Source organism: Emydura macquarii, unplaced genomic scaffold (genome assembly GCF_026122565.2).
Source record: "Emydura macquarii macquarii isolate MOO-44397 ecotype Brisbane River unplaced genomic scaffold, CSIRO-AGI_Emac_v2 contig_3671, whole genome shotgun sequence".
NCBI lineage: Eukaryota > Metazoa > Chordata > Testudines > Chelidae > Emydura > Emydura macquarii.
In genome coordinates, this window is record NW_027133808.1 from 9,248,725 (window position 1) to 9,266,902 (window position 18,178).

The 18,178-nt window shown below is 40.7% G+C and overlaps 1 protein-coding gene across 1 annotated transcript in view; it reads left to right on the forward strand.

Annotated features, from left to right (window-relative positions):
• UGGT2 (UDP-glucose glycoprotein glucosyltransferase 2) overlaps window positions 1-18,178 on the forward strand; it is a 347,356-nt gene that overhangs the window by 88,004 nt on the left and 241,174 nt on the right. Inside the window, exon 10 of the mRNA XM_067536834.1 lies at window positions 7,832-7,892. Coding sequence (XP_067392935.1) covers window positions 7,832-7,892 — 61 coding nt within the window. The remainder of the gene's footprint in view (window positions 1-7,831; window positions 7,893-18,178) is intronic.

Sequence of the window (18,178 nt, forward strand, 5' to 3'; positions counted from 1 at the left end):
TCTATGCATTGATGCTTCTGGCTGCAGTTGTTGGGTTTGTCCCAGGAAGTACAGCAATCAGTCCAGGACCTTCCCTTCAAAGGCTCTTCTGGGAACAGACGGACACCAGACTCCATGGCCTCAAGGATTCTAGGGCCATTCTAAACTCACTGGGCCTTTACACACTGCAGGCCTCCACAAATCAGTTCCCCCCTCAACTGCAACAACACAGATGGCAGGGCCCCTCCTGGTACAGCTCCCCACAGGAGAAAGGACAGAAACAATGGTTTTAAGTGTTGTCACCTAGGCCTTTTTTCTGCTGAAACACAACTGGGCCCCTCATGTCACCCCAGCGGGCAGCATCAGCCGTTTTGAGGATGCGCCTGAAGACAGCACTCCAGTCCCACAGCAGGATCCAACCCCTCTTCTCTTTCTAGACCGCCTGTAACTCTTCCTCCCTGCATGGCCCCATATTACTTCGGACCGTTGGGTCCTCAACACCATCTCGGTGGGCTATACCCTGCAATTCTCCTCACTCTCACCTTCCCACCCTTCTTCCCCATCCCTTTTCAGGGACCCCTCTCATGAACAAATTCTCATTCAGGAGGTGTAAGGCACCCTATGAATAGGGGCCAAATAGGAGGTTCTTCTCGACATGAAGGGAAAAAGGTTTTATTTCCATTATTTTCTTATTCCCAAGGCAAAGGGAGGACTCAGACTTGTTTTGAATCTGCACCGCCTCAACAAATATCTCAAGAGGCTCAAGTTCTGCATGGTCTTCCTAGCATCTGTCATTCCTTCCTTGGATCCAGGGGACTGGTACACCATCCTTGACTTAAGGGATGCGTACCTCCACATCTCGATTTTCTCCAGTCACAGAATAATTCTCTGATTTATGGTGAACTGATAATGGGTTCCATTCACAGCACTCCCTTTTGGCCTCTCGTCCGCCCAAGGGTATTCACAAAATGTGTAGTAGTAGTAGCTGCTTACCTGAGATGTCAGGGAGTCCAGATTTATCCCTATCTGGATGATTGGCTCATCAAGAGCAAGTCGCAGGCTCAGATCCGTTGCAGCCTGGATCTGGTGATTGCTACCTGCCAACAATTGGGCTTCCTAATAAAAAAGCAGAAGTCCGCCTTGGTCCCGGTCTAGAAGATAGAGTTAATCGGAGCAGTCCTCGACTCCAGACAGGCTAGAGCATTTCCTCCCAGAACCCCAATTTAAGGCCATGGCACATCTCATCGGGTACGTCCAGACCTGTCCTCTCACTACGGCATGAACATGCCTAACGTTGTTGGATCACATGGAGTCCTGCACTTATGTAGTATGCCATGCGCGCCTACATCTCAGACCCCTTCAGAGGTGGCTAGCCACAGTGTATGCTCCAAGCAGACACAGCCTAGACCATGTGGTTACAATACCAGCCCATATTCTGTCTTCCCTATATTGGTGGATAAACCCCTGCTCAGTGATGGAGGGCATTCCTTTTGAAGCGTTATCCCCATCGGTGACCTTTAGTCTTCGACACTGCAGACTTGGGTTGGGAGGCCCACATAAACTACATCAATTCTGAGGGAACCTGGTCATGCAAGGACCTCAGCATCCACATAAATGTCAGGGAGCTCAAGGATGTACCTCTAGCTTGTGAGATGTTCCTCTCCTATCTCACGGACAGAGTGGTTCAGATCCTAACAGACAATTCAGCCGCAATGTTCTATATCAGCAGACAGGCCAGTGCCCGCTCGTCAGTTCTGTGCACAAGACTGTCCGGTTGTGGGATTTTGCAATACAAAACAACTTCCATATCATGGCTTCTTACCTTCCAGGTACCAGGAATGCACTGGTGGACCTTCTCAGCAGGTCCTTCTCATCTCACCACAAGGAGTCTCTCCACCCAAAGATGGCTGGCACAATTTTCCAAAGGTGGGGAACTCCCCAAATGGACCTCTTTGCATCAGCCCAGAACAAGAAATCTCGTCAGTTCTGCTCAGTCCAAGGTCGCAACAAAGGTTCCTTACCTGACGCCTTCCTTCTTCCATGGGTAGGGTCACTCATACAGGCTTTCCTATTGATACCCCTGATTCACCAGGTACTAATAAAAATGAAATGTGACAAGGCGAATGTGATCCTGATCGCCCCGGCATGACCATGGCAAAATTGGTTTGACATATTACTAGAACTGTCAACAACGACCCATTGAAACGGTCTCCTTGACCCGACCTTCCGTTGCAGGAAAATGGCTGACTGCTGCATATGAGCCTAGTGTCCCTGCACCTGATACTGTGGTGGCTGCATGGCTGAATGCAGAGGAACAGGAGTGTTCAGCTCAGATACAGCAAGTGTTGCTGGTCAGCAGGAAGCCCTTCACCAGATCAACATATCTGGCCAAATGGAAGAGGTTCTCCATCTGGGCCTCTAGTCATAATGCTTTACCCTCCGAAGTGCCTATATTCAGTCTGTCTTGGACTATCTACTGCAAATCAAGCAGCAAGGCTTGGCCCTCTCATCACTAAAGGTTCATCTGGAGGCCATCTCCACCTTTCATTCCCCAATCCAGGGCAAATTGGTCTTTGCCCATGACAGGCATATTCCTGAAGGGCATGGAGAGACTCTATTCCCAGGTCAAGGACCCAATACCTCCTTGGTACCTAAACCTAGTCCTATCAAGGCTCAGGGGACCCCGTTTGAAACTCTGGCCGCTTGTCCACTTGCGCTCCTCTCTTGGAAGGTGGCCTTGTTTGTAGCAATTACCTCTGCACGAAGGGTCTCTGAGATCAGAGCTCTCACCTCAGAATCACCTTTTACCATGTTCTACAAGGACAAGGTTCAGTTGTGGCCACCCTGAGCCTTCCTATCAAAAGTGGTATTGCAGTTTAATAACAATCAGGACATTTTTCTTCCCGGATTATTTCCTAAACCACACAGTTCTGACGAGGACCGTAGACGGCACACCCTGGATGTGAGGTGGGATTTGGCCTTCTACACTGATAGAACTAAACCTTTCTGCAAATCCTTGCAGCTCTTTGTTGCAGTAGCAGAAAGGATGAAAGGCCAACCTGTATCTTCCTGAAGGATTTCTTCCTGGATTACCTCCTGCATCAGATTTTGTTATGACCAGGCAAATGTTCCTCCACCAGTGATTGTCACAGCACATTCGACCACAGTTCAAGCCACATCAGCAACCTTCCTAGCCAAGTGCTGATCCAGGACATTTGCAGGGTGGCTGCCTGGTCATTGATTCATGTCTTCATGACCCATTATGCTATCATCCAACAAGCTTAGGACAGTGACTGCTTTGGCAGAGCAGTGCTCAAGACAGCATATCCATAAACTCTGAGCCCACCTCCACTTATACTGGTGGTCAGTCACCTTCAATGGAATTGATATGACGAAGCATTTGAAGAAGAAAAGATAACTGTAACTGTTATTCTTTTTGATGTGTTGCTCATGTCTTCAAGACCCGCCCTCCGTCCCTGCTGTCGGAGTCGACGGTAAGAAGGAACTGAGGGGATGTAGGACCAGTGGCGCCTCATATACCAGCGCATGAGTACGGGGCTCTAATGGGCGCTGATGCCGTTTCTACGGATATTAAGGCAAAAAATTCCAGTAGCCGTGCACATGGGCACACACACCTCTACAATGGAATGGATATGAGCAACACTGTCGAAGAACAGTTACAGAAGGTTAGTAACCATCTTTTTTGCAACTCTGATGTTCTACTGTAATGATGATAATAATGAACTACAAATTTTGCTAAATGTAGTCAGATACAAATAGGACCCAGTTACATTTTATTAAACAATGACTAGCTATTTCAAGACTGTTTAAAAGCCAAGATGATATTTACTGTGTTGGTGTTTACACATTTCACTCTTTAGTTTTCAGCCTCTTGATGTGTCCTACTTATTTAATTGCTAAATTATTCCTTTGGCTAAATGAACTCTCAGTAATAATTCCCATCAATTACAGAAAGACTTTATGATGGGGGAAAATGTTATATAAGCTCTATGTTTCTAAATGATGCTTATTATAAGCTGGTAGCAGGCTCCCTCAAAATTCTGTGCTGCAGAGCCATTTGCTTCCAGGCTTTTAGCATAATCATGTTTTTTCCCTAATCCTTGTGATTCATCTCTCAATTGGGTGTTTTGCTGGCATCTTTTTAAGCTTGTTTTACATTTTCTTATCAATACTTGTGCTTATATTTTCTTTATTATAAATTTTTCATTTAAATCTCTGTTTGCATTTTTTGAAAAAAAAATATTCTGTATAGTTCTTGCTCTCCTGCATTAAAAGATTTTATTTTGACTATCTGTGTGAACTTTTTTTTTAGCTATTCAGTGTCTGTGTGTGCATAGAGAATATACATGGTTGTGAGATTATAAAAGTTTTGTAAGGATGAATTCGTGATGACTAATTATTCATAAGAAGTGAAGGCATGAGTGAGTATTCAGGTCATCCCAAACAATTACCAATATTAATACCTTTATAGTACACAATCTATTCTGCATTTTTGTATCATAGACCCTGAGTTCCTCCTCCTCACTTCCTTTGACAGGCAAAATGATGACTTATTACCATCTAGGAATTTTGTGTCCTCTATAGCCCTCACTGCTCTTTCTCCATTTTTATCCCTGCCTCACTTAGGACAGTGACTTCTTTAGTGTTGTCTTGCCACCATTTTCTTTCCTTAGAAATTTATTATCTGAAAGCGTGGACTAAGAGAAAGCTAAATCAAAGAAAACAAAAAACTCATCTATATCTCTTGCAGCTATTGAGACTTTAAATTATTCTGTTCTTACTAATAGAAGAATCTTTTACTGTAGAGAAGCAAGACAATGTAGCTGACATGCTTTCTGGGGAAGTGGCAGACAAAACAAGACTTCTTAGCTTGTCCAAAGGGGAGTAAAGCTTGCTAGTGGGAGCAGAGTTGTTCCCCCAAGCAAACTTAGAAGTAGTAGTTTTCTCTGACTTTCACTATATTAATGTTTGACTAATGAAAGTGAAGTATTAGAACGAGTTCAAAAGTTTTTTTGTGGTAGCTAAATTTTAAAAGGAAAGCTTTGCTTGTCCTCACAAAAAATTGACTAAAAGCCTCTTAAAGCCTCTTAAGGCAACGTCATATACTTTCTCCACTTTTCCCAGTGGTCTTTCTTGAAGATGGATTATATTTTGGAGGCATACTGTCATATCTATGAAATTCAAAGGTCCCTAAAGAGAAACTACAAGACATATATGTCTATGTTTCCTGGGGAAGAGAGCCAAGACAAAACTCTACCAGTACATTCCTCTATCCAAGTAATGGAAATCACCTGTATCTTCCCTGATGCCAATTTGGTTTTGGGTAGGGCCAGTCAAAAGCTATGTAATTTTCTGGTGGTGAATGACTCTTCTCCCTTAAGATCACAGAAGATATGTATTATCATGGTATTCAATATTAGTTTAATGTGCTGTATGATGTTTAGCTGCTGTCTATTCCTTCTGTGTGTCCAGTTTGGCCATATGTTGATTGTCAAAGGTACAATAAGATGTTTACTTTTGTTCCTACCTTCCTAAAAAGATCAGAAAATAACCGACCCAGGATTCTTTTTGAGGTCAAAAGTCTTAATTCCCCCCTGCAAATGTGCAGCACACTAGGGATTAGGTAATGACAGTAAATATCTATTTATTTAGAATAATGGCTCTTCCTTTTAAAAGGAAGGCTTTTCAAGGAAATCCTTGATTCCACTTAATCTGATTTCTCAGGAAAAGCTCTTCCTGGGTCTCCTTCCTAGAAAAATGCATCCACTTAGATGTTAAAGGCAGTGTGGAGAATTATTGCAGAAAAGCTAAATTAAAGAGATTTGTTTTTGCATGTAGTTCTGAACACTGTAAGGTCCATGGTCATTCTTATTATCTGCTGGAGCAGGAAATAATCTTGCTTGAGTGCCACTGAAAATTCTGTCTCCTTCACTCATGAGTCTCTTCCATTGGTCAACAGTTTCATGGTTTCATTGGAAAGTAGATGACAGAATAAGGTGCAATGTTCTCAAGTTGCAACGGGGAAGGTCTAGGTTGGATATTAGGAAAATTTTTCACTAGGAGGGTGGTGAAGCACTGGAATGGGTTACCTAGGGATGTGGTGGAATCTCCATCCTTAGAGGTTTTTAAGGCCTGGCCTGATAAAAGGCCTTTTTAAAAGGTTTTTAAGGCCTGGCTGGGATGATTTAGATGGGGTTGGTTCTGCTTTGAGCAGAGGATTAGACTAGATGACCTCCTGAGGTCCCTTCCATCCCTAATCTTCTATGATTCTATGACTTTGTATTTAATGGGGTGCCAGTGCAGAATGCAAAACACAGCTATGACGTTTGCACTGAGACCTGTGTTATTGAGCTGATAGGCTTGCACAATTCTGATCCAGTTGAAGTTTATGCTTCAGCCTACTGAGTTGTATATTTGACCCTGAAGGATACAGATGTATTGATTACTTGAGGCTGGGTTTGTGTTTAATAGGATAGAGTATGGTCTTTTGGCCTGCGGCTGATGGAAGTGGAAGTTTTTTTAAGTGGTAGCTATTTGAGTGTCCAAATGCACTGAAGAATCTAGAAGTTACCAAGGGTGCATATCATTTTTACAATCAGTGTGCAATTGATTTTGATGAAGAAGATGGTACTGAGGAGGCAAATTCTTCAAAGTTTTTCCTTCTTCCTACCAGTATCTTTCTTTCCCACGTTCAGTTTCAACCAGCTCTGCAGTTAGCTGCTCTTCATCCAGGTGCTGAATTGAACTATTTTACTTTTCTCTCTGTACCATCTAGTTAGGAAACTGCTTTGATAGCTACAAATAATAAAATTTGTTTGGTAGGATTAGTTCCTCAACCCAAGTGTGCCTAGTTACACTGGAGTTTATCACCACTCTAAATTTTATTAAATCCCTGTGCAGAATCACAAGTATTGCAGCTAGAATAGCTATAATAATGTATTGAAACAAAAGAATTAATCATGAGAGAGGCTAAATGAAGTTAGAAAAGATGGTACTTTTTTTTATAACTTGTTAGTGAAAACTGAGATTGTCTCAAGAAAAGTTTAATATGACCACTTGTGACTTTTGTCGTTGTCTAATAAATGTGACACTCACACACCATAGAAGTGTGAAAGATGAAAATTTGCAAGGCCTTCCACAACTCTCCCAAATGGTGAAGGGAGGCAGACTATGGTTGCTGTAAATATAGAAAAAAGTTTGTTCATAAGTAAAGATGCCCACTATTAATAGTATTTTAAACTTTCTATAGCACCTCTCCTACAAAGATTCCAAAGTGTGTTCGAATGCTAATTAAGCCTTGCAATATACGCTGATTAGGTACTATGCATAAAGTGTTTTATTACCATTTTTGAGATTGGTAAACTAAGGCACAGAGGTTAAGTAATGATCTAAGAAAATACAGTGACTGGCTGAGTTGGAAACAGAACCTAAGCACCTCACTTCCCAAACACCTTCTCTAACAGCTAGACTACCTTTGTAAGTGGTCAGTCATAACTTTTCAATAGCATAAGGTCAAAATTGAGAGCTACAGACCACTTTGATTTTGTTGCCCAGATATGAAGGTAAGTAACTTAAACATCCAGATCTGAAATTACTGACTAACATATTTTGGATACTTAAGTAACTTCAGTATGTACAAAATGCTAGGTTTTTCCTAAAATAAATATAGAAGTGAAATAATAATACAAGTATTGAGGTAACCTTACATTTTTCATTTGGGATTTTTTTTAAGGCTGATCACTGCACTCCTTAAAATAACATATATTAAGTAAGGAAGAATGTTTCTTTAAATGTATAATGAGTGAGTAATACCAATATTTTATTCCTACAGATCTTTGACCAGGATTCCTGTAAACCAAAAAATGCGACATGAAATAGAGAAAAATCAGAAGGTTTGCCTTTGTTCCTTGAATTGTACATAAAGTGACAATCAAATTATAGTGATGGGACATTTTATATTAGTGTAGCAACTTTTAATTGATTTCTAATAGGAGGAAATCATTAAAAATTTTAGTCTGTCCCTAAATTAAAATAATTGATTTCAAGTCCCTACTTTTTCTTCACTTCTCTTATGTTTGATTCACTATGTTCTGTCCTCAGTTAATGAAAGGACATGTGGCATGATTTGTAGAGCCTGCTAAGGAACCACAACTCCCACTGAAATGAATGGGAGCTGCAGATACTCACCCTTTTGGGAAATCAGGCCATTAATATTTAAGTAATACCTTTATGGGGTAGGGTTTCATCTTAAGTAACTGTTTTAAATCAAACATACTTTAGTACTGTAAAATATATAATTGCATACATACAGTGTATGTTTTTCTATCAAAAAGGTCACATAATTTATGAAGCATGTATTGCATGAATTCTTGTACATAACATGGAGTTGTTCAAAAATTCCCATCTAAGTGGTTTTCAGCTCTTTTGTCCATGTTTTTGGAGTGTGACCAGATGAGAACTCCCTTAATTCTAAATGTTTTGTAATATCTCCTCATTCAGTATCCCAACATCAGTTCTTTTATGAACATATTTGATGAAGGAGTTCCCAGTTCTCCAGCAGTATTTGTCCCAGCTTTGGTCATAATTTGCCTTCAAATCCTTATATCAATTTCTAATTTTCTTCCGTGACTCTCCTTATTTATTTTAAAAATTGTCTTCAGTCAAGGCACTGACTTTGTTGGCAAACTATGATGCTGTTGGTGGTATTGACGCTCTTGGTATTTCTGCCCCGCCCCCCCCCCCCCATGCTACTGTTCACTTTGGAGCATCTAGCTGATGATGGACTGCACACATGGAGCATTGTATCTGCTCCTCCTAAAGCACTGTAACTAAGTGAGTTGATGGAGCAATAGGCATTGCTTAATTTTCTGCAGGTGCTTTTGTTTTGAGGTAAGGCTTTCTGTGCTTCTTGTTGTTAATAGAAGTAGGCTTTAAGCTCTTCAGCTTCTTGGTACCAAACTTTGGTTCTGTACAGTAGACTATTCTATAAAGTTTTTTATACCACATCCACCACCATAGTATTTTGAATGCTCAGTTTATGGTATTTGATAGATGCATTTCAATTCTTGATGCACCTTGACACACCTTGACATCATTTTAAACATTTTATTAAGTGCTATTTCTCTTTCAGATGGTGAATGAAAAACACCCTTGGTCTTTAGTAGGTAGCTTAAATATAATCTTATTGTGTTGCTCATGAAGAGACATGATTAGAGTGGCTTCTGCCTGAGCAAAGATTATGGGATGTAAGATGTGTTCTTAGATGTCACTCTATTCTTTCAGGTCTTCCAGAGAATGTATCTGATGTTGTCAGTGTTATTACCGGTGTAGGCTGCGTGAGTGTGTCTGCCATGTAGGTACTGTCTTAGCTCTGCAGATAGCCAAGACAGCTCTCACGATCGAATGAATCAACACGACCACGGATTAGCTGAGCAACAAAGGCACCCGAGCCAGATTTATTGCAGTTGAAGCACAGTGAGAAGCGACCTATAGAATAGCTACCAGTACATTTCAAATATGAGTGCTCCATTACAATGGACTCAGCACAACTTAATGGCGGGACTTTCCGTTATCCCGTAGGCCGGAGAAAGTTGTTCCCTTTGACACCCTCTTTTATACACTGTTACAGACAATTTTGTTCTGCCCACTTTGACATAGATAGTTGCCACCTTCTTGACGTAGTCTAATACCACCCTTTACTGTTAATTGGATGATTTGGGCAAACAACTCTATTTATCACCTTTTTAGACATTTCTGTTCATCAAAGTGTAATTTTAAGGAGTCAATTATCTCTTTGGCGTCAGTTACCTCTTTGATGTCTTGGTGCCTTCTGCACCTGTGATATAATTTGAATATTAATAATATTTTGGCAATATGTATTCTTGCAGTATCAGCACTTTCTCTGCCAGTTTCAGTTAGGTCATAAGTTTACAGGCTGGTTTCTGTTAACTTGTTTTTTTCCACTTATACTCCTGTTCACTTGGCTTTTTCCACTTAGGCCTTAAGCCTTAGCCTGTTTTACAGGCCTTAAGCTCTCATTCCTTACTACACCTGAGAACCTTTTGTGAGGTGCTGGCTTGTCCCCAGCCTTTGAAGGACCCACTGTCATACTTAGCATCTTGTCCAAACATAAGCAAAAACAACAGCCTTGTTCCTTAGCCCATCCTGGGCTACAGCTCTGAGGAGATTTTCCCTGTTCCTTTCAGTCCCTTCTGCTTCAGGGCCTATAGCAGGATTCTTCTGTGCTCTTTTAACTGAGCACTACTTCCCACAGCTTTCTCCCTGGAGGCCCTTCCCCCAAAAGTTTCCCACTGCTTCCATTCCCAGGAGACTTCCTATTGCTCTTGCTCCCTGAGCATCCCCCTTGCATACTGAAAACCTGCTGTTTTATAGCTCCACATGCTCCCTACCCTCTTAATTGATCCACCTTAATTGCACTTAATTTAGCACAGGGGAGTTAGAATTGCTTCATTTCAAAGAACCAGTCATCCTCTACTTCAGAGCAGCATCCAGGCTTGATGTTTTAAGGTGGATGTTACAAATACCTGTCAGGTACTCCCTGCTTTAGCACAAGTCCAGTGAAAGGACAAACCCAACGTCAGCATTCCCATGTGTATAAAGAGTCCTGCAAGATTTGATTACATTTGTGTCACTGGGACACATCAATCCTGTCTTCTGACACTTAAACAAGACATCATCCACTCCAAAGTGCTGTGCTTAGTCTGTGCTAAGAGGGAAAAAGTTGTCAACCTGATTCCCAACTGACATTGTTCATGGCTTGACAATCACCTCTTTAAGCAATGACTGTGTGATACTTGATCCTAAGAGGCCAAGAGGCTAAAGTTATTGCCTAATCTAGTGACATAGGTCAATCAGATTGTTTTTGCAATAGCCTTAATCCCAGAAAACGACATCTTGATATTGGGCAAATTGGAATCCACAACATGGTGGAAGTTCTGTTGGCATTAGCAATGAAATCTGTGACCTATACCCTAGCACCTGATGCTGATCCCAGTTCTCAGTTGCCAGTGGAATGAACTTCCTGTGACAGTAGTGTTAGCACAGTTGGTGTCAATGCTTGTTCCACCTGCACTGGCTCTTCTGCCACCCATGTTGATACCTTCAAATACCTTTTGGGAATCAGGAGAAAGTTGCTGAAGATGAGAAGTGAGAGAGGAACTTTACTTAAGTACTGAGGAGATTGATAACTCTTCAGCAACTATTTATGTATGGGAAGAGGACAAAAGTAATGATTCCCTGGAAGATATAACTTTCTCCAGTTCCTGGAACTGAAGACTAAAGTTTCTGACTTTATTAAATTCACAAACAAAAAATCAAACTTAATAAAAATGGAGATAAGGTTGAAAATATGTTTTAATGAATTATAGCTAGTACTCCAAAACAATATTATTTCCTTTACAAAATTTCTATACTTTTAAAATCCTTTGCATGTTTGAAAATTAACAGCTAATAATTCAGCCTGTTTCCTACCAGACATACCTCGTCATCACACTCTCATTACAGCTGATTTACACTGCTCATCGAAACTTAATGTTGTCCCTTAAAACTTACAGAAAATATGCAAAGGCCAAATAACCAGTTACTGAGCTCAGGAACTAGTGAGTTTATATTTAAAATTATTTGTTAGTACTTACAAGTATTGCTCTTACATCTACATGAACCAAGCTTTGTAAGCAGTGTATAGTCTTTCAGTTTCTCCCTCCCTCAACGTTCCATGGACTTTATTTAAAAAAAATAAAATAAAATAAAATCATTTAATGAGCTTCTGATTAACAGCATCTTTGTTTGGCTTGGTATGGGATTCCATGACCTTTTGGTTTATTATATATATTTGTAATTTCCCTATCACTTTTCTCTCTTCCTCAAAAATATTAAATTGTACCAGTTATCAGCAAAGCCAGCAAAACTAAACAGGGTTTCCTGGTCAACCCATTTTGAAGAATATTTGTAAAGCTCAACAGTGAGCTTCAGATGAATATTCAGAATATAACTTTAAAACTAATTTTCTGATTGTCTCCCAGCTTTTTCTTTCCTCAAACTTCCCAGAAAACCAAATCTTTTGAAATTTCAGGAAGATCTGTTCTTTTCGGAGAAAGTTAGGGAATAGGAGCAAAATGAAAATCAGACATCTAATAGAATGCCAGCTTCAACCTTAGCTATGGATCAACCATCGCAGCTCATATAATATATTCCAAAGGCACTCAAGGTTTTAAATTGACTGGTGCCTAAATCAGGTTGGCCTTGTGATTCTTGATCTTTTGATGTCTGCTAAAGTTTTCCACCTGTTTATTGTATGTATGTATAGCTATGCAAAAACAAACAAAAAGCAACTGACCATCAAATAAAAATAGATTCCCCCAAACAGAAGAATAAAATTTAAAAAAAACAAAAACAAAAAAACAAATACAAGTAAATAAAAAATACCCATCTGGAATTAATTGGTGAGGATAATTTAAAGGAGGGGCCAATTAAACATGAATACTATAGCATATAACTTTAAAATAGTAAAAAATTAACTCTTTCACATGAATAAAAGTTAAGCAACTTCCTAAACAGTACTGTTCCAGCGCATTAAATTGTCATGCAAGTTCTTGAACAACAGTGCGTCGATCTAGCAGCAGGCAAGATAAGACCTCCTGCTGTACATAACTGAATGATTCCCTTCTCAGATAATAGAAGTTGAATAGAAAATGTAATGGAGGAAATCACTAAAACGTATTAAAAGTTGAAAACCATATGATGGTTAAATGTAATCAAAATGACATCCAACTGTAAGAGTCTGTACTAAGGACTTCTGTATGTGAATGATGTGAATGTGAATGATGTGAATGATTAAAAATACCTGTTAAATACAATACATCTTTGATTGCGATAATTTGGCAATGATATGACTAGAAGTTCTTTTGAGTATTTTTAGTAACAAACCCCACTTTTGGATGCTTAAAGACTCTCTGCATCAGAGTAAGAACGCCTTTGAAATTAGTAATGTTGGGGCCAGATGGATGCTCCCTTGCGGAGCCAAATGTCTGGTTATATAATGAGACTCAACTCTGATCCTGCCCAGTTCTTTTCCTGCTGCAGTAGCAGAGGACTAGGAAACCCATGTTTCCATACCTCGTGACTATTATCTCTATTTTAATTCTTGCTTTTTGTGGTTTTATTTAGTAGTAAATTTTGCACCTCTTGTAGTGCCCAGTTGCAATCTGTCCATTGTAGTTAGTTCTGGTCTATTTGTGGATCCAAGCATGTGGGACTCAGCACTGTGCCTTCAGTAATGTTAAGATTCCCACGATGACCATACTTGCTACCATCAGTACTTCTGAGGGGGCCCTCACCAGATGCCTTCTCCATCTTGCATAGCTTCCCCCCCAGAGTTCTGTGAGGACTGTGAAAGCTGCTTCAAGGCTTTCCTGGTACAGTAATCTTTACATTTTTAAAGACTTTTGTAGTCTTTTTAAAACCTTAGAATTTTAGGTTTAAAAAAAAAAAAAAAAACTTAAAATTTTTGCCAACTCATCATAGCTTCTCAGTTTCAATGACATTGGTGACTTATCCACCTTCCACAGTCATTGCAAAAAGCTGGAATATTCTGTATCAGTGCCTATGATCAGAATTGGTCCTGTGTCAGTTTTGTAGCATGGTGCCATATGGCCTTTTTCACTATCTGGGATTTTTCTTCTCCTTTTCCTTTCGAGTTAATTAAGGCTCTGCCCTCTGCAACTTTGCTTTCGTTAGCATGGAATACTTACTCAGAGCCATTAGTTCACATATGAGTGTTCTAGAAGTTGTTTTGTTGCCATTGTTGATGGAGTCGTCTTTCACTGGAGACTTATGGGCATGAGATCCACCCTTTGTGCCTGGGGCTTCATTCTCCAAGCTTGTGGACTTGTCCTTAGCTCCCACTTTAGAAGATACTACAGTTTCTTGGAGACAAGTATATCCACCTTGGGCCTCTCTAACTCCCTTGAATATGACTATTGGCCAGCCTTGTCCGTATGGATTCTAGATCCATTGGTCTGGTAGGCATATATATGTCAATCTTCTGAGGAAAAATCTTCTATAAAATCTTTGGCGAAACATGGACCTTCTCCCTTCTTTTTTTTCCCTCTGAAAGACCCACATGTTCATTGATATGATCAATGAGAACTTCTTGTCCGCCTTTCTTTTCATATGTAGGTGATGCCTGATACCTCCTGAGGATCGTCAATGAAGATTCTTTGTGTGTGAAGGAGGTTTAGGAACAACTTGAGGGTCATCCATCTTCCTCCTTTCCTGATGTTAGTGTTGGTTTTTTTGCTTTTTCACTTTAGGAGTACATCAGTTTTCAGAACCTTCTCAGGTGGATGACACAAGCTCTGGATTTTCATTGATTCCAAGGCCAGAAGGGACCATTATGGTCATCTAGTCTGCATAACACAGACCTCCTGCATAACAGGCCTTAGAACTTCTCCAAGATAATTTCTAAAGCGTATTTTTTTTTTTTTTAGAACAAACATTCAAATCTTGACTTAAAAACTGGTAAGTGATGGAAAATCCTGACTTCTTGTGGTTCAGGAGAATACTCACTTTCTATCGGATAGTTAAGTTAAAAAAGGAAGAGTAGTCACCCAATCAATCAATGCTTGCCCCTCCCCAGTTTTATGGTATTTAATGATAATATGAAATATATAAGTAATTGAAGGCTTATTTTTGAGCACACTCAGTAGAAATCTAATTTTTTTTAAAGCAAGGCATAATGAAGCTCCAGCCCATTTGATATCATACATATTCTCACTGACCAGCTTGGAAAGGCACAGGGATTTATGTTTTCAGGACACTACTGAAACAATTTGCATGAAGGAGATAGTAGGTGCCTGTGATGGTGTAGTTTGCCCCGTAAGGGCTCTACTGCCTACTGTCCATCACATGGTGTGGTCCTTTAAGAGTTTAGGGTGGTCTGCTGTGCAAAGGCTCAGGAGAGCTAGGAAGAGAGAAAAGAGGTCCCAGGAAGAAGTAGCATTTAGAAGGGATCCTGTTACTATATCTTTAAGCGCCTTGGACCTGGAGCTTTGCCGGGGTCCCCTCTCACGCAGCCAACAAGGAATGAGCTGGCCTCCTCCATCAGAGTGGGGCAGATGCCTGCAGACACTGAAAGGAGTCAGAAGGCATCTGTAGGGCCTTTGGTTATCAGGGGCGGACAACAGCATAAGGCTGCTAAACCCTCTGAGGCTGTGGACCAAGGGGTCTAGCTGAGGGAGATGAAGCGCACGCGCGGCCCCCACCCCCCCCCCCTTCAGGAGATGAATTGGGGACTCCTGTTAAGGAGCAGGCTAACTGTCTGAAATATCTGGGTCTAGAAGGAGAGCTGGGGCTTCTGCCATAAGGAGAAGATACAGAGTGAGAGAGAAATTGCCACCCAGCTCCACGAGGGAGCTGGTGCTCCTGTCATGAGGAGAGGCTTAAACACGAAGGCCTGGTCTACAGTAGGAAATTGGGTCAGATTAATGACATTGCTCAGGGGTGTGAAAAATCCACACCCCTGAGTGTTGCAGTTAAACTGACATACCCCTAGTGTAGACAATGCTTAGTCAATGAGAGAATTCTCCTTGCAACCTATCTACCGCCTCTCAGGGAAGTGGAGTGCCTACACTGATGGGAGAATCCACTGGTTCACTGAAGCGCTATAGTAGCACAGCTGCAGCATCTAAGTGTAGACAAGCCCTAAGAGAGAACAGAGCGTAGAGGGCAGATTTTAGAGGAACCCTAAAAGCCAGGGTACTTTTTGCTTATTTGGGACTTTTTGTTATGACCCTTTTTGTAAGCATTTTTGTAATAAACAAGTCCTGAAGAAGGTATTATTTAATCAACAGTCAAGAGTGTCTAAAATGGAATAATTATCTTCCTGAGAAAGGTAATTGAGGCAGGTGTAGCTCCATTGTAACTCAGCAGAGGTGGCACTCTGTGGCAGTGCTCCACTGAAAAACAAAGCAAAGTTTCTAAACAAAGCTGTCTCCATTGTTTAATATCAGCATGGGAGGAAATTGCAGACACACAAAATCCCTTGATTTTTAGAGATCCTCCAAGAGATTACAGCAGTTGACAATAATTTCCAAGTTCTGTCTCTGTTGTAAAGATACAGTTACCACAATGTAAACAATAACAGCAGCCAAAAAAGGAGTTTGGCACCTCCAGCCAATTCACCCAAGGGGGCGAGAATGTCCAAGCATTTAAATGTTAATATTACTATGCTCAAGTAATTTACAATGTAATCTTTTATAAATGAATAAAGAAATTAAATGTGAAAATCTGTGTAATGCAGCATTGTCTGTATAGTTAAAATCACAAAGACAAGAAATACAATTTTTTCATTAATCTTAATTCATATGTATTGTACATAGATAGCATGTGTTTCTAAAACTATTTTTCTGGTTAAGGGACATTACCTTGAATATGCGTACAAGGAGTCCCTCTATACTAGGCGTAAACTCAGGCATGGCACAGTTTGATCTCTTCTTGTCTCAGGGACTACCATCTTGGTGCACCTCCAGAAGATGCCATTTCGTGTCTCCACTCTGCATTGGTTGGAGGAATTGTTAGCTAACCCAAAAAATATAGGGATGATGGAACTGGAGGAAGAGTTGTGAGTCTCCTACTCAGGGCTTCTGTTAAATGCTGGCAATCTAGCTCTTAACTTTGCATTTCCTGAGTCTGTGGTTGTAACTATGCTGTATCAAAAGGACACTGCCATCTTTAAACTAGTGAATATAACTACAATTATGTAACTTGGTTATATATTTATGGTTAAACTGACTAGCTTCTGAGCCCATCTGCATGTTTTCAGAGCAAATGTTGAGCAAATTTTCCTAGTTTTTAACTCTTTGTTGCAGTATGAAAGACTCACACAAATGGAGTAACTTGCATAGCAAAACATTCTAATTGGTTTTCCATTAGAACACAGACACACCTCTTTTGTACCAGCTATAAGCAGCAGCTGGAAGCAGGGAACTCCCTCTGACTCTTCTCCCTTTACATGCCTAACTTTGGGCTCCTGGCTGCTCTGGTAGGAACTGAGCCAGACCTCAGAGTCCCCTGCTGATCATCATGCTTCTTTGGTCTGGTCCTGCATTTTTGTAAGTGGGATTTGTGCGGTGGGGGTAAGACCCTTCTTTTTCCTTGTTGACTTTCCTATTCCTGGCTGGTTGCTAGCAACTACAGACAGTCTGGGGAATAAACTGTTACCCCTCTCAGAATTCAGTGCTTTGCTAGTCCTGAGAAAAGGCTGAATGTCATTGCTTCTCTTATTTGTCCCTCCCTTCCAGTCTAGCCGTGGAAGATTCTTCTTATTCATAGTTAGAAAGCATTTGTGGTATCCCCACTCAGCTGCTACTATCCCTTCTGTTTGCCAGATTTGTCTCTTTTCTCGATTCAGTATGGAGTATCTTCTCCCTATTGTGATCTAGCTTCTTCCAAGGTCCATTGAAGGCCCGTGTGGGTGAGTTGCATTGCCTTCACTAGTATCACATGCTTTCTGGACCCTTGAAAGGTGTCCAGGGAAAAGAGTGTAAGGGAGCACTCCAGCTATATGTAGAGGTCTGAGAGTGATAGAGGAGCTCATTGTCTCCTCTTTTCAGAATGTCATTGCTCCCCTACCATATGCCTGGTATTGAAAATGAAGAAATGTTCTCTGTCAACTGCCCCCCAGTTTCTCTTGCTTCCCTTCCATGCAATTTTCCTGGGGGGGGGGGGGGGGAGAAAGATATCCACATCACACACTCTGCTTCTGCTATTAAACAGCCTCTTGCAGAGTTAGAGATGCATATCTGAGCTCCCTCCAGAAAAGCACAGGAGTGTGATGTCATGTGTAGTCCATGAGACGGGAAGTGCAATTGATTATTAACAGAACTGGAACTGCATACTAAGGGCTGTCAAATGCATAAAGGAAATAAATCAGGGGATAAAATAGTTTTCTTTTAACTTTTTACAGTTTTAGTGATTTCATCTGTTACCTATAATATACAGAAGTGTGATTTTAAGTCTGACTGTGTCTCTTAAGTGTTGTATAAACACAGTGTTTTGCATTTTGTAACATAGAGGCTAACATCTGAAGAACTGCCTTTAGTATTTATATGCTACTCCTGGATGGTGATTCAGTAGTATGCAACAAAGGTGGGGGTTTTGT